The sequence below is a fragment of the Aulostomus chinensis genome, chromosome 9 (genome assembly GCF_037954235.1).
Source record: "Aulostomus chinensis isolate RoL2024-O1b breed Wild chromosome 9, RoL_Achi_v1.0, whole genome shotgun sequence".
NCBI classification, from domain to species: domain Eukaryota; kingdom Metazoa; phylum Chordata; class Actinopteri; order Syngnathiformes; family Aulostomidae; genus Aulostomus; species Aulostomus chinensis.
Window position 1 is genome coordinate 28,611,667 of NC_141328.1, and position 23,871 is coordinate 28,635,537.

General features: G+C 47.0%; 1 protein-coding gene across 8 annotated transcripts in view; it reads right to left on the reverse strand.

The window, feature by feature from the left end:
* nav1a (neuron navigator 1a) overlaps positions 1-23,871 on the reverse strand; it is a 113,729-nt gene that overhangs the window by 28,409 nt on the left and 61,449 nt on the right. For all 8 annotated transcript variants that reach the window (XM_086214872.1, XM_086214878.1, XM_086214877.1 and 5 more), the window contains 2 exons: positions 21,030-21,132; positions 19,193-19,519 (listed from right to left, as the gene is read on the reverse strand). In XM_086214872.1, the coding sequence (XP_086070998.1) occupies positions 19,193-19,519; positions 21,030-21,132 (430 nt within the window). The remainder of the gene's footprint in view (positions 1-19,192; positions 19,520-21,029; positions 21,133-23,871) is intronic.

Here is a 23,871-nt window from a genome sequence, read left to right on the forward strand (position 1 = left end):
TTTCTGTCCTCTCAGCATGTGGGAGGGAGAGATCGGACAGCACACTAATCTTTGAATCTCTCTCCTCCCGACCTCCCAAGGGTGGACAAATGAAGTTTGCTCAGAGTTCAACACGCCACAGCTGAGCGTCGGCTTGGCTCGGCGCTACTTCAGTCCTGTGAAATGAAACAGGACAGAAAACAGTGGAGAGCTCCACGCTACATATAAGGGTGGAGGAAGGCTCTTGGAACATAGCTGATGGTGCCGACACCCACAGGGTCACCTTGATCTCCTCACACTGGAAGACCCAAAAAGGAAAGCAGGGAGAAAGTATCTGTCTTCTTCCTCTCACCCAAGGTCAAAGTTTGAAGGGTGTCGGCTGCCTCATAAGATCCACAGCTCTGGATGTATCTGCCTTCCAAAGGACTTTTTAACTTATTTTACATAAATTAAAGCATTAAGTACTGAATAAGAAATGGGGGATTATTTTCCCACAGAGCACCCACATGCTCTTATGAAGGGAGCAGAACGAATTGGGTCAAAGAGTGTTCGATTTCACAAAAGAACTTTAAAAATGTTTGAGTGTATTAGACGGTGATGAGCAGAGCTCTAATATGGCCCAGTAACCTTTGACCTCTAAAGTACACTGACTTTCTTCCTTCTCGTCTCTACATGAGAACAGGAAGCAGAAGAGGAACAGCACTCCTGGGACAAGGTGGAATGCCCTTTTAAATCACCTTCTTAAGTAGTTCAGTCTGGGGCGCAGTGTGGAGCACCCCCTCGCCTGAACTTCAGGGCTAAGAACCAGGGAGGAGCTCACAGGGGGAACCCCAGTGTGCAGAGGCCCAGAACCGGGGCTAGATCCTCGTGTAGAATTACCTCTGGCCTTCCTCCAGACATGTCAGCTGACTTAACGGCTGTGTGAAATAACGGCGCACAGGGATGTTTTGGTTTGAAAGAGGGGGACGAGCGGCCTAACGAAAGGAAAGGAAAAAGGAGCAAGAGAAAGAGAGGGAGGTGCCGCTTTTAAATGTAGCACGCTACCTCTGAGTCGCTGCTAAGTTGAAGCAGCTGTGTGGACAGCGGTGCCACAGACATGTGTACAGGCACAAACACAAACAGTTCCTCTGACAGCTGCCTTTTGATCAACAGAATACAGTAAAGTAAGGAAGCCTGGGGCGACAGAAACCAGGCTACAGACAGCTGTCTGGAGCCGAGAGCTGAGAAGAGTAATATCCTGCCGTAGCGCACAAACACAAAATGACATCAAAACAGAGCGAAGCACGACACAACTGACCTGCTGGGTTTTGTGAGGGAAGATCCTTACCTGGCAGCTCGTTTAGTTAAATACTGCTGGTGCTAATGGGGAAATCTAACAATTTATCTACAGTCAGTGCTTAGATTTCACAAATGCATCACAATAAAGATTTATCCTGCTACAACGCAAACGTGCAGCACACTGTGGCAGATGGAGGAACCATCACGTCAGCATGATCGCAGCCTCCATCCAAGGGCAGCGGCACAACATGTCAACCGGCGAGCAAAATGATGAGGGCAGCATATCAGCTAATTCTACCACAATTGATTATGTGTTAATCTCTGAGATTAGCACAGGAAGACAGCAGTCGGTCTAAACTGAGGAGTTAATTATTGAGACCGAGGATTGCAGGTTGATGGCGGACGCAGCACCTCGTGTGTCTTGAGATAAGAAACGAGCTGACGTGTTCAGATTGGAGTCAGATCGCTCGAGAGAATGAGGAGAAAGCACGAGAGACCGTGAATCAAATGAAGCTGCACAAAGAGACGACAGATCTGAGCAGAGCAGCACTGAGCACCTGCCAAAGGTTGTCCAAACACCACCTGAGCGAAGAAGAATGAAAGGCCTATTGATGGATCAGACACTCCTTCACTTCTGCAGCCTGAGATAAAGCAGACACCAGTAAAACCTACACGTTACTCCCACGCCGCTGAGGGGACAGACAGGTCACTGTGTGTGTGTGTGTGTGTGTATAGATATAGACATATATACATGCATACATGAAGACATGTGGTGCAGTGATCAACAGGCCTGGGTGTGCAGCCATCAGGGAACACACACCCATCACCTGCTGTCACTCCTTACACACACATTTCGGTCGTGCCACTTCACGTTGTTGCAGCGAGTTCTCTTGCCAGAGGGCTGCTCAAAACACACACATCACATTCCAGCGAGTGTATTCTGAGGACCCACTCCCTAATCCTTCGACATATGCAGGCACATATATGCATACCAAAGCACGAGTGCACATGCAGAGATAAAATGACAGATCCAGAGGTTTCAAATAAAACGAAAATCTGTGACTCGTTGCTGCAACGCCAGCTGGATGAATCTTCTCGCTCGACTGAGAAGCACTGAAGTCTCAATAAAAGATGCTGTCTGAACTCATTCAACATTTCAGATGGTCTTCAGATAGTGAATATTTCACACACTCTGCCCCACCCCGCCTGAAATTAATTACTGACATTGGCTTTATGACAACTAAAAACTTCATTTGTCGTTAGACTACTTATGCCGAGGCTGGGCGTCCGTCTCTGACTGCTCGTAGGCTCAGACACCAGCAGCTGCTCCCATCATACATTTGTGCTTTGACTGCACAGGAATCAGATGGTCGTTATACTGCAGTTTCATTGGTGGTTTCCAAGTGACAGAATCAAAAGAAAAACCTTTACGTTTGCTGCTCCTCTCACCTGCAAGAGGCTGAGAAATGGCGACAAACTGTCACTGCCTGATGTTGGTGCAATGACTCGGCTGCTACTTGTACGTGTCTGCAGGTGTTGGTAATTTATGCTACAGACCAACGGTGTGTGTGAGCGGCTGACGTGTACTTGTGTGTCAGGTTTACCTGTGACATATCTACATAAACTACAACAACTATCCCTCCCCACACTGAATCCTCTTGATGGCGGGGTGTCTACGAGGAGCTAATGACGACTAAGCAGCACCAACAGCATCTGAAGGAAGTAAAACGCTGAAAGGAGCGGAGACCACAGGTGGAGACGGGGTGGACGCGAGCGTGCGGAATGAGAACGTGCGACACCAACAAGCAGACCGGCCACAGCTGCAGCTACATTTCTAGTAAGAGAGGCTGTGGCGTTGTTTTGATGCTTTTTCTTTGCCTTGTCTCCTTTGAAAAAAAGATCTCCTCTGGCCTCAAGAGGAGGAACTGAAAAAGCCATCTTGAGGTTATTATAGTCCGTGGTACTTTCCCTTCTGAGCCTATGAGGTGTGGTGATGTTGGGCTGCAGGTCCCCAGCGTTTGATGGAGCTCACTAAACCGCAGGAGGCAGCACCTCGTGAAAATATGAGCTCTGTTTGTGAACACAGGCTCCTGTGTGTACAATAAAACGAGGGCGCGCTTGCGTCCTACAGGCATCTGCTGTTTCACTCTCGGGTCTCCCTAATGACCTTGAGACCAGAGCAAGTCAACCTGTTCACCCGATGACTAAAGATGGAGACTCAGAAATGACTTCTTTCATGATGGTGGCCTGATGTTCATTAGCACTTGACCTGCTTTGTCAGGGTTTGGATCAAGAGCACAAGCAGAAGAGATGTAAATGTTTCCGGTTCTCTTTTTGAACACGTTCACGAGGGTAAAAAAGCCCCCAGTAACTGCATTGTTGTGAACAGTTGTGTTTCATTTCTCCTCCAGCTGAATATGTATTTATTCATTTGTTCTTACGCCAATAGTTTGATGTATGTGTGGAATTTAACACTGGCCAGCTGTTGTCATTTTCTTTTTCCTCTGTGCTCGACATCATTACAGAGGCGGGTCTTCCAGCATCAAATATTTGTGACGTCACAAATAGATTAGCAGCCAATCGCGAGCCGATATTCAGCGTCCATGTAAACTTGAAGTCTTAACGCACAAACCCTCAGTCGGCAGTTACACTTGCAGGAGGGAGCACATTTGCATGTTCATGTATTCTGGGATATTTAATGAGGGCAACCAGGTGGCGTTCTAAGGACTATGTCGTTTTTACAGACGTCAAATACCATTTGTTTCTCTTCCGATACCTTAAATTACCAACGAACAGAAAGTCTCTGAGTGAGCCTCGATCACGACCCCCGCGGCATCAGGGTGTTGTCAGCAGACCCTGTAACTCCTCCAGGCTCTGAGTCAGCACAGCGTGTTTCCACAATAACGTTACCTGCAGACCAACTGTTACCTTTACCAACGTTGGTGATGTACACAGTCGTGACCACAAACACTCTGGTCCTTCAAACCGCAGCGAAGACGCCACCGCCGCGACTGTGAGGTTGTTTCAATTCACTGTTGTTGGTACGTGAGCTAATAACAGATACGTTATCATCCCCTAACATTTTAAAGGTTGATGACATAAGCAACCAACAGGTGTCACCTGACTAATACTTCAACAGTCACCTCTTTACAGTACGTCATTATGACATCACTTAAAAACACTGCACATCTCAGCTTTAGGGTTCACTCCGCAATCAGGCAGCCGCTGGCGATCTGTAGAGAGACAGAGCCGACCTGCTGCTGGTCATGTGACTGACGCTTCCCATGTCGATGTATGACATCAGCAACGACGTAACGCTGCTCTGCATCGCAAACCCCGATTCTCCATTTTGTTTAATTAAAAGAGAGTGAGACTCTTTGGCTGTGACACGTTAATAAGTGACATCAGCAGGTCTTGAATCTGCTTTTTGGACGAGGCATTGGTGTTTACCCAGGGTGGGAGCTAGATGTGTGTGTGTGTGTGTGTGTGTGTGTGTGTGTGTGTGTGTGTGTGTGTGTGTGTGTGTGTGTGTGTGTGTGTGTAGGCAACACACACATTCACTGGAGGAAACTCAGTTGATGTTGGATCACTGTCAGTATGACTAAGAGAGCTGATCAACTCTTTGTGTTGGCTGAAACTGGTTAGCTCGTGATGCATGTTTAATGTTTGAGTACACACACACACTCACACACACTCACACACACTCACAGTGACCTTTCATACAGTTACCAATTGTGTGTATATGACAGTTAATCAGTCTTTTGACAGCCACTCAGTTTAAGCAGACAAGTCCAAGTCAAACACACAGATAAAATAAACACCCTAGAGGGACTTGATTGTGAAATGTGTGTGTCAGTGGGTCAGACGGTGTCAGCGTCTGATGGGTGTGTCACTGCTCACTTCACTCTCAGGGGTTCGAATAAACGGATACCAGGAGCCCAAAGGCAGCAAGATGGAACCCTCAAACACACCAATAATAAACAATAATCAATACAACTCTGTGTCTGTAAACCAATATAATCCACTACCCTCAGAGCCTGCTCATATTAGATGGCCTACATTAGCGCCCCGCCCCCTCCACACCCACACACACACATTCTCACACACACTCAGACTTTAAATGATAATTCTCACAGGTTGTCAGCATAAATGATGCGGGGGAGGCTGGCTGCTTCTCACCCAATCACAGCGGATTCAGAATCTAGGTCACGCGTTCAAGTAGAATGCGGTCCGGACCCGCAGCGGATCAATACGAACACACCCACTGGCTCTCTCACTCTCTCTCTCTCTCACACACACACACACACACACACACGTACCTGTCTTTGCTAGCAGAGCCAGGACACTCCGGCTGTCATCAAATGCAGCTTGAGACAATGGAGATGCAGCCGATTCTCGGAACGCACAACCGTGACCTCCGCATTATTGAGACCCCCCCCCCCTCCAACACACACACACACACACACACACACACACACACACACACACACACACACACACACACACATTACAGTAGCCCACTATTGCAGACGCCGGTGTGAATCAACATATGGTTTTGCGCATCGGGGTCGGATGTTGCACCTCATCTCCTCATCTAACAAAAGAGCGCTGGGCGTCTACGTCTCACCGGCCGGCCCGACGCAGGCGCGCGCCGGCCACAACAGTGGAACGTGCGGCTGCTTGAGTTTTATCAATGAGACGCGCCGCTTTTACGCACCGGCGCGTCTCTTGGCCGCAACCAGCTCGCCACTACCAGCTCACCACGCCAGCACCACCGGTGTCTCCTCCGAGCTTCCCATCCGGCTATGATCGGAGATAAATAAATCAATTACCTGGACAGAAAGTGCATCGTCCTCCCCGCGCGCTGCGGAGCCGGGAGATGCAGCATTTTGCCGTTCAGCACGCGCCCGCTCATGTTTGCTACGGTTCCGTTTTCACGCAGCTTTGATTCCCGGTTGGCATTTCCCGCTGTGAACCCGGACAGAGAATCCACCTTTCCCCGCCGCTGATGACCGGAGGAACCGCCTGAGAGAGGCAGAAGAGGCGGCGGCGGCAGCAGCAGCGTGAACTGACCGGCCCACTTCTCCCGCAGTGGCTCCGCTCACTCTCTCTCTCTCTCTCTCTCTCTCTCTCACACACACACACACACACACACACACATTCGCACAGGAGGGGAGGGAGGCGATGCGCGAAAAAGGGAGGCATGGATAGGAAGGCAACACCCCAAATTCCACCTCCTCCTCCACTTCTTCCTCCACCTCCTCCTCCTCCTCCGGCCCCCGTTCGTCTGATCGCGACCAGCTGTGCTCCTCCCGAGGACCGCAGCCGCAGGAGAACTCACGCGCTTGTCACGTTCTCCAATTTTCTCTAAATGTTTTTTTTTTGTTCGTTTTTTTTTTTTTTTTAACTCTTCACTATCGGATCGGCAGACGAGCCAACCTGCTCACTCCTGTCAGCGTTCAGGGCCTTCGTTGAAATAAAACACAAATTAAAAACGGACACAAGTGAAAGTCTTCCACTTAAAATATGTGTAAAGAAATATTAATACTGCGTGGCGGCAGCTGTCACTGGTCTCGTGGTCACGTGGTGTGCTGGTGGTGCGTCACATGAAGCCACGCTGATGTTCGTTGGTCAGACAATCAAAACTGACTTTGCTCCGCGCCCCCCTCCTTCAGTGTTACTGCATTTGTACTTTTAGTGTTTTGATTCATTAGGAGGACCCTGCAATCAACCTCTGCTGATCCTCCAGTTCTACAATTGAAGTACAGAACTTTTTTTAAGTGCCTTCATTAATAAATTGCTACACTTCTGAGGTCTGGTGGGTTTGTAAAGTGAGTTGGTGAGGCCGGTTCAGAAACGGCTTTGTTGATGTTGAAGCTGGTGAAAGCAGAGTTCTGTCTCTACTTTGTGTCGTGGCGCGGTGGATCGATCTGTGGAAATACAGCAAGAATGCAGAAAGAGCCATGCAGACTTAGCTCGAAGCTAAAGGGCTGACCACAGCAAACCTGCCCAAAAACACGCGCTGACAAACTCTCTAGGTCATCGTCTGGTTTCCAGTCTGTAGTTATCGATTATTGGTTTTATAGAAAACTAAAACTCTTCTGGCTCGTTGGCGATCGGCTGGCACATTCAGTCGGACCAATTTGTTAACGGCCATTCATACTTGTTCACATAAACCAGAGTAGTTTGCCGTTAGCCTCAAGCTACATGTGCATGGCTGGCTCCTCCTGCATTCAGCTAAAAAAAAAAAGAGACTTCTTTATGAGCTAAAAGAAACAAACCCCTACTCACTTCCAAGTCAAAGTGAGGAGAGGTGTCCCTCTTCGCATATGAACACATTTACTTGGTTATTCAATCACAGCAAAACTGAAACAAAATGATTCCAAATCACTACGCAGTTACAGTTTTCATCAGGTGCCTGCTGTCTGTCGGCTAATGGCCGAGCCGAGTGCGGCATAAATAACAGTGGATCAGGATGTAATGAAGCAGGGAGGCTAAATGAGTCCAGTGTTGCTGTTGTAACAGAGTGTGGATCGGCTATTGGAGACTTGCAGAGGAATAAAGTGGCTATCATGTATCCTCTCCCCTGAGCTCTGCTCCCTCACAACGTCCAGCGCTGGTTAAACACTTTAGGCACTGAGTGGACCCCAGTGAATAGACCTGCCTGTCTGCTGGCTCCGTTCAATGGAGGGTGAGACGGGGGAGGGGGGCCATTAACACTGTCTCTTAAAGACAGAAAATGGTGTGAGTGGCAGAGAAAGACAGAAATAAAGAGGTTGGAATACACACCACTGAGAGAGAGAAAGGAGATAATTAACACAGTGGTTTTAAGTGCAGAGGGCACAAAGAAGGGATTCTTCAGCCGTACCACACAGGGCCAGGTGGGCCTGCGTGTGTGTGTGTGTGGGGGGGGGGGGGGGGGGACGGCTCTGATTGGCATGCTGAACTGCAGGTGTGTAGAGCTGCTGCCATAGCTGTTGCCTAGCATCTAATAAAAGAATACAGTTTGTGTTTACACACACACACACACACACACACACACACACACACAACCTCAATCCTCCTTGAGTCACTGTCAGATTTCACTTTTATTTACTTCAAGTTTCATCCGCCTCTCTGGACGGAGCAGTTGGCCGGCGGCCTGCGTCTGCCTGGCCAGCTCGGACCATTGACTCATGTCCAGACTTGCCCTCCGTCTCCTTCCCTGATTATTTGCTCCTCCTCCACAAAGAGCGACTTTTCCTCACTCTGTTTCACTCCCTATCTACGAGCACAGAGCTTGTTTTGAAAGTAGGTGTGTATGTGGGTGCAGGACACGGTATCATTAGGTGCTGATGCAACGCTGTAATGGCGGTATACTTGCAGGGTCAACCATGTGACCCTGGGAACCTGTCAGTCCACTACTGATGAAAGAGGAAGAGACCTGGGAAAGCTCATCCCCCTTATCAGCCCAGAACACACACAGACACACACATGCTCAACCAACACCCCCCACACACAGTAACAGACACACACACACCATTTATCAGCCCCCTCCTCTTATTCAGTTGATCAGAGTTTCCTTGTCTTTGTCAGCACAGAATTTGGTCTTCACTCAGAGACGTGACACTTCTTCTGCTCACACAACCAACACTGACAGACACAACAGGAACAGAACTCAGTTTTGTCCTTTCCATCTTTGTTCAGAGGGAAAAAAATAAACTGTGCATCACATGACAGGAAACAGCTGGTGTGGCTGCATGAGTCTTCATGGCTGTAATCTAAACATCGATTCAGTGGAAGACAACAGTTGTGTGATTGTGATATCGACTTTAAACTTTGCTGTCACACAACACGACAGAGACCCGACAGTCAGCTGCTCACTCGCCATCACGGTCGTCGCCTATTTACATAAAGTACTTTTCAGTTCTGAGAACTACTGGAGGAAGTACTGTTTTTGTGTACCCGCTGCAGGAACTAGGAACTACAGTATCACGTTTTGAGGAAGCTTTTGAGCTGCTGCTTCAGGGTCAGACACACGCAGTGATGTCATCCAACAGCCATACTCAAACGATAGCAACCGCTACGTGAGCCTCTGATGGTGGAACACAGTGGACCAGAACCCACGACAACTAACATGCACCTCTGATCGCAGCGTCCTCCATCTTGTTGTTGAACCCTCGCAGTGACCAGTGGCTTGGTCCCTTCAGCGCTCCTGGTTGCAGAAAAAGCAAACAGGAAAAAAAAGCACCTGAAGGTTCAAAGATCTTAAGGAACCACAGCAGCAGGCGGTTCCTTCCAAAAGGTTCCTAAACTGTCCAATCAGACAGTTCCTCTTAATTTAAAACAACCACGCGATATATTCATTCTGTTTAGCAGCACTCAGACTGATCCGAATGTGATCGTCAGTGATGGTTTATCTGAATCACCCTACAAAGCTCAGGCTGGATTCAGGGAGGACAACCAGTTGACTGCGCCACGTCCCACAAAACCCACCAATCAGGATCAATTCAAAATTGGCCAAATGTTCTTTTCAACTTTCACAGTGTTCCTGTAGCTGCGTTCTCCCTGAACTCAAAACATCGAGCTTGCCTCCAAACATGCATTCGCTCTGAAGATAAAATCGGGATCGACGGCTCAAACACGGCGAACTTTGTGGTCTCAACTTCATTTAGAGAGCCTTTTCTGTGCTGATGAATGTGATTTGATCTTGAATAACTAATGACTGGGGAAGTGTCTCAACATTTAGGAGCCTGCGTTTGAGAAGATCCCGTCCTTGAGTATACAGTGTGCGCTTAAAGGTCAAAGAAGCTTTTGGTCATTTGTTTTCTCCTGAGTTCAAGATCCCCCATGTTGCCAGGAATGTAGCGAAGACATTCAGACTCACATGCTTTAGCTTCTCCTCCGGCTTGTGTGCACCGAGCTGAGTGGCCCACTGACAACAGAGCAAGTTTTAAAAACACAAATGTGACGCTCATCAAAGTGGAGGTCACAGTCTGGGAAGGTGCTCTGGTGTTTAACCGAGGGACCCACCACAGCCGCACCGCCAAAAGCATTTAATTAGGCTCTTACTCAGAGAGGGGCCGATTGTCTCCCTCTAGTCTTCTGAGGACAATGTGAAGTGGAACCACTCAGAAACTTGACTTGCTTTTCTACTCGGAGAGAAGAAAGAACAAAAACACAGCCAACAAATTAATGAGTTCAAATATGGCTCAACAGGTTGCTGCGGCCTCGTATGTTCGCTGTTGGGAGCACTGGTGCACACAAGAGAGGATGAGATTAAGAGATGGCATAATGAGGAGAACAGGAAGGGATCGTGGTGGCGGGAGGGCAGAGAGAAAAGTGCGTGGCTAATGTCGAAACAACTCCACAGAATAACACGGCGGGAGACACTGGAGGGGGAGATGAGGCTGATTCTTATGCGCATTACAAACCCCCGCACAACCTTTTGTTAAAGCTTGCAAGACTCAGCTCTAGTTTGAGTGTGAGCGTGTGTGTGTGTGTGAGTGTGAGTGTGTGTGTGTGTGTGTGTGTGTGTGTCTGTGTGTGTGTGTGTGTAGGATAGATTTGAGGAGGCTTTCATCCAAAGCTCCAAGGCTTGTCCTTAACCATGCAGTTTCATTTACCCCCTATAGAGGAACTAAGCATGTTCTTACTTTAAAGGCTGTATAGATGTAGAGGGAGGGCCTGAATGAGTCAGAGCGAGGTAAGTGTGTGCGTGTGTGTGTGTGTGTGTGTGTGTGCGCGCGCGCGTGTGTGGGGGGGGGGTCATCTTTTAGTGTGGGAACCAGTTCCCAGAGGAATGAACCTGATCACTTCCTGCTGAAGCTCCTCTCCTGAAGACTGCGCTGCTTTGAAGAAAGAAAAAGTGTTTCAAACATAAATGACACATCAGCAAGTTGTACCAAGAAGCTGCCAGGACGTGGTCATGTTTCCACTTCGTTGTCCACGCAAATTTGATGAAAAAACAAGCAAAAAATTAGGTGTATTTCGATGAACTGGACTGGAGAGAATAAATACAGACTTTTCATCAGGAGGTGGCAGTAAAGGCAAGGTTACACAAACACAACAGAACAAGAAAAAGGGCGTCTTGGCCGTCTAAAGACATCTACCAGAAGAGAAGGGAAAGTTTTAATGTTCTTTCATGCCAGCTTGTGTCGGCCATGTTGCCGCTGTATTGAAATGAAGTCAGTTTGGGAACATCTGGGAAGATGCAGCGGAAACAGCTGGTCAGTCACATGATTTCTCGCGCTTACTTAAAAAGGGGGGGTTTCATCAACTTTTCCTTTTTGCAATTTTTTTTTCAGAATGTTGCCACTTTTATCAACCTGCTCCAATTTCAAAATGTGCATCAAAATACGTGGGTGGCAACACGCCTGCGTCCCCTTGTTGGCCTCCTGTCTCAGAGCACAAAGCTAAGCTACCCTTATCGTCATTTGGGCAGGTTTGAGGATTCATCATCTCAGAAGACATCAACCTCTTTTTACAGACGCAGCCCAAATTCCACTCAAGACATGAAATCTCATTGACAGCAGCTTGATGACGGACGCTTCCCCGAGACATCTCTCTAGGATTTGTATAAAGAGCTGCTTTAAGTGAGCAGCAAAGCTTGCGGATTTTCTTTAAAGTCATGTTAAGAACAGTAAATTGTGGCTGTTTCTCAAGTAAAAGTCAACGAAAACTCAGCCAACTGCAGATTATTCAGATTATCAGGGACACTCCTGCAGCACTCATTTTCTCTGCAAAGTGAGAATTGAGGACACAAATTAAATCTATTGCTTTGGCAGCATAAACCAAAGGCATTAATATCCTAATTTCTGAAAAAATGTTAATAATTCACAGGTGAGTTTACGTCATCCACCTCGAACAGAGCCAGCCCTGCACGTTAAGTATTACAAACAAAGGTTTGTTGACGTGACTCCTCTACCTTTTAGATATGCGCTTGTTGGTTTAGCATCATGTTCCTCATCAGCTGATTCTCTCAGCTCATTTCCTCACTTTCATCTTTTCAGTTGGAGAGTTTGTGATTATATCACAGCAAAATAAAATAAAGCCAAATGAAAACATTTCCAGGAAGAGTGGAGGGATCCAAGTCTTTCCTTAAAGGAAATGGGGTGAAATTGGTCATCGGGCAAAAGTTGTGACACTCTGACCTTTGTAAGTTAAGAAGCTGAGTCGCCTCACACACACTCGTTTATTTCCATTGCTCGCTCATATTGTTGACATGGTAACACATCCCTCTGAACTATGTGGGGGTCCTTCACACACACACACACACACACACATACACACACACACACACACACACACACACGGCCCATATACCCCCCCGTCCTTGTAGACTGCTGAAGTTCTCCCATTCTTTCTGCCATCATAGGAAGCTAGGGATTATCAGGGATTATGCCATAGCGTCTCCATAGAGGTTTACCAAGCCTCAGCAGGGGGGACGTCTGGGCAACCGTGACAGAGGTCCTGGTGTTTGGTTGTGAGCGAGGAGAAGTGGTGATTTATAGGTAGATTATTTTTCTTGAGTTCAACCATGAAAGTGAAGGCCAGAAATGTCTGAGGGATGTAGTTCCCAAGATCTGATCCAAGAACAGTGTTTCACAATCTCAGTCATGGCCTGGACTCAACCTAAACACGTCCACGGAGACTGACGGGGGAGCTCGCCAAGCACTGGTGCAACAACTGACTGCAGTCCACTTGACATTAGTTGACTGTGAATGTCAAGTGTAATTAAATATGCGTGTGGATGGACAGATGGTGGTGAGGATGGAAAAAAGAGTGATGAAAGGAAAACAAATGTTTTCTCAAGTAACAGTGAAGGCTACTAAGGATGAAAGCAGCAATTACAAGAAACTTTTTGGGCTGTTTTTTTGGACTGTAGGTTAAATTTGTGTGTTTAATGAGGTTTTTATCAGTGTTGCTCAAGCAGCCTCCGCAAACACAGGGAGGCTGTTCTCGCTGAAACAGGAGGTGTCGGGGGGTTTCTAGGAGTGTAAATCCTCCCGCAGCCCCATATGTTACCCTCTGATAAATCTTTTAATGTGTTTGCGTGCGTGCGTGTGTGTGTGTGTCTGAATATGAGTGTGAACCAGTGTATGTGTGGGTAGTTTTTGTGCCACATTAGCAGACAAACAGATTAATGCTATTATTGTCTGTTAGCGGCGTCCAGCTGTTACAGTTGGTGCCTGTTACATCATCCCTCAGAGAAATAAAGAGGAAGATAAACAATAAATGAAAGTACAAATTCATCCATTAGCACAATAAAACGTGCGGTAAATGTGGCTGCTGCACTTCGTTAGCGCCAGGGCATTTATCCGGGTTCAGATGGGATCATGGCTTTGATTAGGAACTGCTGACTGTTCACGTGGGTGTTCTCGCAAGTGTTTAGCACACATGTGCTGTGACAAAGAGTGCACGCCGCCACTTTGTCAAGTTCGCCTCTGTAATGACAGGAAAAGCAATCGATTACACGCCGAAGTGAGCAAACAGAGAAGTGCTGCACAAAGTCAGAGAGAGGAGAGGAGAGCAGGTAGGGATGAACCCCACGTCCACCATCTGCCTTCCATCAGCGTTTCCTCTGAGTCGCGCTGTCAGACAGAGACGAGGTGAAATCTGACCTTAAAACCTACGTGTACTCCAACACCCGTTCGTTCTTTTATCAAACACCATTCAGAGAACAAACCGAAAGTTCATGCATGAATTAAGATATCCATCAGTCGAAAGAACACCAGGGTTTTGTCCGTTAATCCCTCACATACCAACTGTGTTGCAGTTAACAAAACCAACATCGTTTCTTGATGTTGTTTTTCTGATATTGATTTAAAAGTCGAAAGCAGGCATCACCAAGTGGCGGCCAGGTCTACCCTGCAAACAGTACCGGGGTCAACCGCTCTCCATCCACGTGCCATACAAGTTCAGACTTATCAGTATGTTAAAAGTGTATTACTTTGAAAAAAATCTGACAATAAACGATAAAGAAACGATACATCAGAGAAAATTCAAACACAATGACAGTAAATGTTGTCTACAAAAAGGTAAATTATATCTGTAGAGATGACAAACCTCTACAGACACATGAAGTAGTGTGCAACATACACATGTAATCCAAATAGTTCTGTTCAACACTGTGCCGTCCTCTGTCACTGCACGGGTAGTCCCTCAGTTTCATGTCCCTAAATCAGCGGAGTTCATGAATATCATGAAGAGTCAGACCCCTCTCGTCTTGGTCACTGATCCTAGATCCATCAGCTCCGGTAGACCACCGCTCACTGTGAGCGTGCCTCAGAGCTCTGCTGCTGACGGGGTGAGTCATGGTGCGAAGAGGGAAGCCCAGGGTGTGTCCACCACGGATGACATCAGGAGAAGGTTGATTTCTGCGTGTGTGCGTGTGTGCGAGTGTGTGTGTGTGTGTGTGTGTGTGTGTGTGTGTGTGTGAGACTCAAGCCACTTTCAGGGACACAAACCAGACTCTTGCTAAGGGACAGCATGTACAGTTGAGGACAAAGTATTGCCCTTAACTAATAAAATGATCATGTTTGGGTCAGTGGTCAGGGTTAGTCACCAGGAAATGAGTGTGAGTAAGTCTGTATAAGTGTGTGTGTGTGTGTGTGTGTGTGTGTGTGTGTGTGTGTGTGTGTTTCTTGTTGGCCAGTAGATGGGGTCAGAGAAGAGCTCTGCAGAAGAACTGCTGTCTTCTCTCTCTCACTAACACACACACACACACACACACACACACACACACACACACACACACACACACACACACACACACACACCCTTCCTGACATCACTACTGGGATATTTACATAGACTCACATTCATTTCCTGGAGACTTACCCCAACCACTGACCCAAGAATTAGCATTTTAACAATTCAGGACATGACTTGTCTCCCCAATTAACTGGTCTTTAGTCTGGTTTGTGTCCCCATACGTGGCTTAAGTCCCACACACACACACGCCAACCCACCATCTCCAGTGTGGTCTTCAGTCACAAGCCGCTACAGCTTGTCCCTGAGGAGATAAGGTCTTCGAGCCAATGACAAGGACTATTGAGTTTCCCCTAATTAAAGGGGCACTCAACCATTGATATGGTCAGATAACCATCAGGAAAAGGTCAAATAATGACCTCCAAGAAACTGAAGCCAAAAATGATGGCATGAAAGTAACCCCTGGTTAGACTAAATCTAAATTCAGTCATCAGTTGTGTTCCAAACCCAGTATGAACCTTCCTCTCTGTGTTTCACTTCCCTGTCCGGCCCTCCATGTGCACTCGCACTAAACAGCTCAGTTCTGCTCTTGAGGAGAGACAACAAAACCACATCAAACCGGCTGACACTGAGCAGCTTCAGGGAGATTCATGTTTGTCCTGCTCCAAACAAATGTTTTCATAATTCATGTGGTTAAGTCAGCGCACTGAACCAGCTTGTCTGGCAGTGCAACCATGGCAACCTTGAGTTTACAAACGGGAGGTCGCTGAGGGTAGAAGCTCATCCATCCGGAAACAGAATCGTCTGCACCCAGCAGGGCAGAAACCAGCCACACGCTCACATAATCATCGGCACGTGTGTGTGTGCATGTGGAGCCTGTTATCACCAGCAGAACAACAACAGTCACAATCGATAGTGACTCACAGGCCCACAAGGCTGAGAAGACCTGGCCCCCCATCCATCAGACACTGATGGATACTTGGATTTCAGACCAATTCAGCAAAACTTTGATAGCTTTTACACCTCAGGATTGAGAGCAGCATCAGAAAAATAAACCCAGCAACAGAAAGACGGATACAAAGCTGATGATCAGTCCCAGTAAACCCAGAAGAGAGAAGTTTTCATCCTGGATGTGAAAGTGTCAACAGAACCACTGACCTGAAGTTTCAGGAACACGTGTCCACAACCCACACTGGACCACACCTCAATGCTGTTTAACATGAAGTATACACACACTCAGACAACCGACCTCGTCATGATCCCCCCTCCCAGCGATTCCCGGTGAGACAGACGTGTGCATGTGTGTGTGTGAGTGTGTGTGGGAGTCAGGGTCTGGTTCCAGATGTCGGAGGGACTCATCAGACAGAGGCCCAGGTTTGAAAAGCACAGGAAGGGGAGATCTGACACAAGAGGTCCTGACTCAGGCAGTGTAAGAGTGTGTGTGTGTGTGTGTGTGTGTGTGTGTGTGTGTGTGTGTGTGTGTGTGTGTGTGTGTGTGTGTGTGTGTGTCAGGCGGGTCACAGCTCAGTAACGGTAAACGTACCATTGATTGTGTACAGTGTAACTCAGGTGAGTCACAGTGAGAGCCACCGTGACTCAAGTCCTGCTCATTCTTATATTTATGGTACATTTATGGTAGTGGTCTCCTTTTCCTTTCCATTTCCTTTTTCCAGAACAAAGAGAAAACCCAAACAAAGACCATGTGTGTGTTTGTGATGCATAATGTATGTGGGGAACTCCTATATATTATACATGTGTGGATGAGATGTGGTGGTGTAGCGTGACCTCTGTGTGACCTGGGTAGGGCCTGGATGTATAATGGATGAGGATGAAGAACAAATGATGAGCGACGGGACAGTAATCCAGCATGAGGCTTCCTCAGGTTGTCAGGGTGAAGGGAGATGAGGCAGATGGAACAGCAGCACTGCCCTCTGGTGGCTGCTGCAGCCTCACTGTTCCAGATGGAGTCATTTATGATATTATAATGGTGCATGGTTGCTGGTCTGTGCATTTTGACTAAGTTCAACAGTGATGACTGGACCAAACAACTAGAAGAGGACACCTTCAATGTGACAACCCTTGACCTCGTCGTTTTTGTAGTAGAAAGTACACTGTAATACGCATGTACATATCCTTGCATAGTTTTAAGCAGAATTTCTGCAATCCTGGAGCTTCTGTAGTAGGAATACCGCATAATCCTGCATATCTCACCGACTCCATCAGCGACGGCAACATGTGGCTGCTATTGTTTTCATCTGGTGAGTCTGTGTGAAGTCATCATGGCAAAACGTGGTGGTGGATCGCAGGGACTGCCACACAGGTGCTTGGTGTCTGCTGGCAGGTGTTAATATGTCTGCCTGCTGCCATCGCCACGAGGTTACATGCAAGATGATGTCATCAACCTTTACAGGTGCATAGTTGAGATAAATACAGAGGCCAAGGCTGAGGATAGGCGAGAGAACGGAGTCCTCCTGTCACGGTCATGATTACCCAGGACTACTGAGGCCCATCATGAGACGGTCTCAGCTTCACTGCGTCTTGTGTATCAGAATGTAGTTTGACGTGAGATGTGAACTGTGAGGTTGTTTTGAATTGAATGGACTGTATATGACCTGTTGTGTGCTTTTATGTGTTTTTATACAGTATTGGCACGTAAAGTGTCTGTATTTTATTAATCTTATATGTTTTAACTAATTTATTGATACCAGTCACTTTGAGTGATGCACTTTTTGAATCAACTGTGCCGTCCAAGTAAAGTCATCCGTAGTTGTAGTTTAATGAATGGAGCGCTTTGGCTGCGAGCCTCTCTTTAGCCTCACTGAGCTACATGAGTGACTGTGGATCAGCTGATGAGCTCCCTCATTATAGAATGAACACCTCTGTCAGTGACATCATTCAAATGAGCGACAGAGAAGGTTTCGTGTGAGGAAAATCCCTTTGGATAATATCGGCCTGTGAGTTTTTGCCTGAAACTGCGCTGACTCCCGTTTCAGACAGGTTTGGATAACGCTGAAGCAGACGAGAAGCAGCTTCAGCTTCAGCCTGCCAGCTAATGTTGCCTTTGGAGATGCAGAGTGAAGCTACAGAGACCTGCACTGTGTTGCAATCGATTTCCTGTTGACTGGAGCAACATTTTTGTGGTTACCATGGAGATGTCAAGCTGTGGCCTGCACAGAGATTTTTTTTTTGTTTTTTTGGTTGTACAAACTCAGCAACTCTACGCAAACACACTGCCATAATGATGGTTTACGATGAAATAATGTGTTTGTCTCGTGTTGCAGTGAAACAGGATACGGCAAAGGAGTTACAATTCTTGTCATATGTTCTCTTAAACAAGTAAAATAACCACCTAAATCAGACAGAACTGAGCCCGGCGGCGGCGGCGTAGTCGTGATCGGGAGGTTACCGTGTCTAAGTGTCCTTGTAAAAGACACCGAGCCCCCATCTGGTCCTGATGAGCAAAGCTGGCACGTTGAACGGCAGCAGCTGCTGCCGTCGGTGTCGGTGTGAAGGGCTGAATGACACTCAGGCACTGAAAACCGAGTGTAAAAGTATTCACCGTTTCTTAGCTGTCCGTCTGATTCAACTGTCACACGTCATCACTAATTCTGAACCCTTAATTCCACTCTGCTCCGTTAAATAAAAGGTGACAAACAACTGTTAGAAACACAGACACACTAACTAGGAACTGCTGCAGGTGTGATGAGAGAAGCAAAGCACTGGAGGATGGAGGATTTGAAAGACAGTCAGAATCTGTTCCAACCTCGACGGCAGGCAGCAAACCAGCTGATGAGCGTTTCTGATGATCTCTGTTGATGAGTCACTTCCTGGTTTCAACACGAAAACCTTGAATCTGAGAAACTTTCTGACCTCGACAGCTCTGACTGATGCCGTGCTGGCTGGACAGAATTAATGAGAGTTTCCAGCTCTGCTGGGCGCTCGACTGAGCCAGCCCAGTGAGGGGGGCTTCGCTAACAGGCCTGCAGCTGAATGTGATGAGGGGATCTCTGCGAGGGGTGATTATGATGCAATCCCAGACTGGTGCCATGGGGATGTGTTTCTGTTTACAGTGATGCCAGCTGCACTGGGGGGGGGGGTGTCTACAAGTGCCAGTGTCCAGATTGATGCTGGGGGGGCTTCTAGATGGGCTGCGGGCTGGCAGGAGCCAGGACTTCTCAAGAGTCCTGGTTGCTACCATCCTGATTACAAAGTAATGCATCACGATAAAGAGAAAACCTCTTACCCGTTCCCCAGGTCGTCAATGTCCACATCATCTTCATCGTCCTCATTGGGACTCTTTCCACCGAGGTCACTGTCACTGAGGTATTCTCCTTTCAGCAGGGCCGGGTCCGAGTCCTCCAGAGCTTCGATGAGATGGACGCGAGACGAGTGGCTGATCCTCAGGGGGATGTCTGACTGAGTGGTACCTGTGGAGGGAGCGTCACCCGCCTGCAGACGTGGACTGGCTTGACCTTGGCGCCATGACAATGGGGAGGAGCGATTTGATAGACTGGAAATGGAGAACGCGGCAGCTTCATCGCTGTCGTAGCACGTGGTTCCCTCCAGGACACTAGAGAAGCCGAAAGGAGGCATGTTTTAACTTTCTAAGTTGACGAAAACTCAAAATATTCACAGAAAATGGAATACAATAATTTATGGGTGTGTGCTTCAAGAACTTCTGTATTATTTTGGTTAGCTTGTGTGGCGGATTTAACAAAACTAATAACATCATTTTTATACTTGCCATTATATTTCAAGATTTATATTCTATCCAAAAAAGTGAGCTTCAACTTGAAAACATTTTGTAGCCCATTGAAGAACACTCACAGGCCATCCGTGAGCCCCAGCCCAGTGGTTGAGAAACCCTGCACCAAACAGCTTCAGCTTTCATTTCCTCCTCCTTTCCCCGTCTGACCACCTCACTAGAGAACTGGGGGGTTCATGGAGGATGCGTTCCAGTGTGCGTGCGCTGCGTCTTTGTGTATTTGTACAAATGCATCAGTAATGTGCGTCTCCAAGCTGCTTTCCTGTCAGCAAACACTCCTCTTTGTCATTCTTTGCTCCGCACTAAGCTTCAAACTTCATGGCCCTGCACATTTGTGCGACTATCACACTATCACGTGTTACCCGCTGAGCGCCGCAGCTGGCAACGACGACAATTAGCATATTAAGAGTTACTCGTCTCCAGCTGTGTGACAGTGCCCACATTTACCTGGTACATTAAAACAGGATCAAGAATCATCTCGACAAATCTCACTGACACAGAATAGTGAGAGGACGCTGCTCACAACCTCCCTGCTCATTACTAATAAGGGACCCAACAATTTACTCACTCACCGCTACTTTGGTTTTATTTCATGCAAATCTTCTGCTCTAAACACTTGTGCTTCACAGGAAATATGACAACTTGTTTTGACAGGAAATTCCCCCCGACAGTCAGGCAGTAGGCCACAAAGCAGAAAATGTCTTCAGGGACACAGAAAGCGATTCAAGGTTATTACACTACAATAAAGTATGAATGGCAAAGGAAACGTATTCCAGCAGGGAACCATCTGCTGATTTGCTCCTCGTGTAGGGAGCTCCCACCGAGGGATGGAGAGAGGATAAATGACAGGAGACGCACGGGAAACTCTCAAGGACAAAACCTAAAGACATGCAAGCGGAAGCAGAGGAAGTGAGAAGGCACACACATGTGGCCACACTCACTCAATCATCACGTTATTGTGGTGTGGTGTGCGTGCGTGTGAGTCGTGCATCGGCAGGGTCGTCTTTGAAGTCAGCTTTGAGCTAATCCTGCTTCACTTCTGCATTAACCATCGCAGGAGGAGAGCCGAGCTGGCAGAGAATGACAGGCCAACAGCTGCCGGTCTATCAGGGATGCTGATATTGATCAGAGAGCTCGCAGGCGTTTAACCGCCACACCCCCGCACGCTGTTAGCAGCGCCAGTAAGATCCTGCTCGTCTCAACCGCCGCTCTTCTTTTCCCCCAACCATTCCAGGCTTGTTTGCCTTGTTCAGCCACTTTTTGTCTGTGTGTGTGCATGTGTGTGTGTGTGTGTGTGCATGTGTGTGTGTCTGACCCGTGACTCAGCTGCACCCCTCTCAGGCTGGTCATGGTTTCCTCCAGGTTCTGTCGTAGGTCCAGGACATTTTGCACGGTTCTCTTCCTCTGGGACTCTGGGTCTGGGATGCAAACACACACACACACACACACACACACACACACACACACACACACACACACACACACAAAGAAATATTTTTAGAGATGAGAAGACCGTTGTATAATTAGTAGTAGACACTTAGAAACACTTACATATGGATACATTTGCACATAGGAACATTGTTTTCATCACTGATTAATCCTTCACTCATGATAATCAACAAAATCTTTTGACACTTTGATGTCCTGGGATGGTTTTCTTAGTCTGACGAGCAACCAAAAATAGTTTTCATTCTAAAAAACAGAAATGGATAAAACACATGCGTGTGTACCTCAGCCCCGGTGGCTACGCGGACGCGCAATATGAGCACAGTATCAGCAAAACTACATCCAATCAGAAATAAACTGCCAAAAAGTTCCAGATTAATTCTTCAGAAATGTCTACAGTTACATCACACATGAGACTCCTGATCAAGTGCATGATGAAGGTGACTTCAGGAAACATTACATCAACCATTTCAGAAGGAATCTGATCGGATTTGTCCGGAAAAATATCACTCATAACTGATTTCTACAAGTGGCTGAGAGGAAGCCTTCAGAATCCAGATAATCTGACAAAAATTCCAAATCCCACTCTGGGATTACACCAAAATAAACCACACAAGAGGGGACAAGACAGAACTGTGTGAGAGAAGTTTTTTTTTTTCCAATTGGTAGGAGAGAAAAGTAAATTAAACAACAACTGTTGTTTTTTTCCTGGCCAAATTGGCAAAATAAACAATTCATATTTTGTGTCACGGACCAAAGAAATAATCATCAGATTTATCAGTGATGAAGTAAATCATCAGGAGCCCTTTCAGACCCCCACATGACAATATTCTCTCAGGTCATGACCCCCCCTCACAGTGCCCTGCTGCCCCCTCAGTGCCCCGGGCCACTGCGGCCCACCGCTCAATGAACCAAAAGCCGTTCTCACTTAAAACCCACCAGGGAACATGTCGGCATTTGTTTTACCCCTAATATGCTGTAATCTGCTCAGATTGGGCCACATAGCTCCATGCTGCGCTATCAAGATAGACTGCTGGGTATTTTGTGTGTGTGTGTGTGTGTGTGTGTGTGTGTGTGTGTGTGTGTGTCCTGGAAGACTCCCCCAGGGGGTTGGAAGATTGAATACAATGATAGACAATAAGATTGTCCAAATCATCTCAACACCAAAACAGCTTAAATGTTTTGAGATAGAGACACTGAGTATCAGCGCTCAAGAACGTCCTGATGCCAAAATCTGTTGTTCCGCGTCATCGGCGCAGGACGCTGATACGAACGGCGCTGACGTGTCTCCTGGCAGGGCTGCGGGCTCAGCAAGGTCTGATTCAAACTCACAATGAGCTCAGAAAACGACACCAACAAAATGATTCTATCAAACAGACATAAAGCTAATCGGGACGCCAACACCGCCCCTTGACCTCTGCCCTCTGCCGTCTTTATGGGGGGGGGGGGGGGGGGGTTATAATGGTGAGGTGGCCGCCAGTCCCTTCATCCAGTTCAATAGACCATTAGAAATGGCCAGCTGACTCCCAGATGCACACAGCAAGAGGAGTACTTCAAGGGAAGTTAATGTACTTGAACTGATGTGTATTACTACGATATTCATCAACACATATTCAAACTTACCTCTGAAGTTACACATCGAGGAATAACAGAAGTAATAATACATAAAATATATCTATGCAATAAAATGTATAAATAATGCAACAATACTACAAGAAAAGGAGAAACTCATCCCATTGTTAAAATATGAAAAGAGTAAATGTACTTTTGTAACCATGACTCAGTAACAGAGATCCTCCTGTCCAAATCTTTCATTCCGGCAGATTTTATTTTAATCTGAGTTTGAACGCCTGTCGTGTTCACATACTCCGATTTTTTCAAGATGATATAGAACAGATATACTGCCAAAACAGGCTGGACAAAGGTATACAAGCAGTTGAAAATACTGCTTGTATTCATATTTGTAAGTATGTATACATGAGTGTGTGTGTACAGAATTTTCAACACACACACACACACATATACATATTTATAAGAATGTAGCAAAATACGTTTTGCTCTAGCACTTAACGTTCTGTTGAATGAGTCCAGCTGGCCAGTGGGGGTGGGGGTGGGGGTGGGGGGGGGGCAGTGTCAATCTCAACAACAGCTGCAAACTGAACAATGTATACACACACACACACACACACACACACACACACACACACACACACACACACACACACACACACACACACAGGGAAACACAGGAACACTAAAGTTACACCAAAACCCTGATTTACGAAGCTGGTGGGATTTCTCCAACAACTGGACGATTGATTGGCCCGCCGGGGTGGGAGGTGGGGGTGGGCGGGTGAAGTCGCTCTGATCCTGCTCACTCTCACTGTCACACGTATTCACACAATGCAAATGTCTCATCAAATCGTCATAGAAACATCCATCAACAAAAACAGGACTTTGTTCTGCTTCATGTGGAGGACGGTGAAGACCAGCTTGGAAAATGTCAGAGCCAAAATTCAGCTTGAAGGAAGCTTCAGGTGCAGGAACAAAGACCCCCGAAAACACGCAAACACAACGCGGGACACACACTCAGCCACACGCAGGCTTTAATTGGACGGTTTTAATTACCCTTAAAAGGAGCTTTGTTTAACATCGCCGTCAAATTGATTAGATACGGTCTGCACCAATGTGGCTGAGTGCATGTCGGTAAA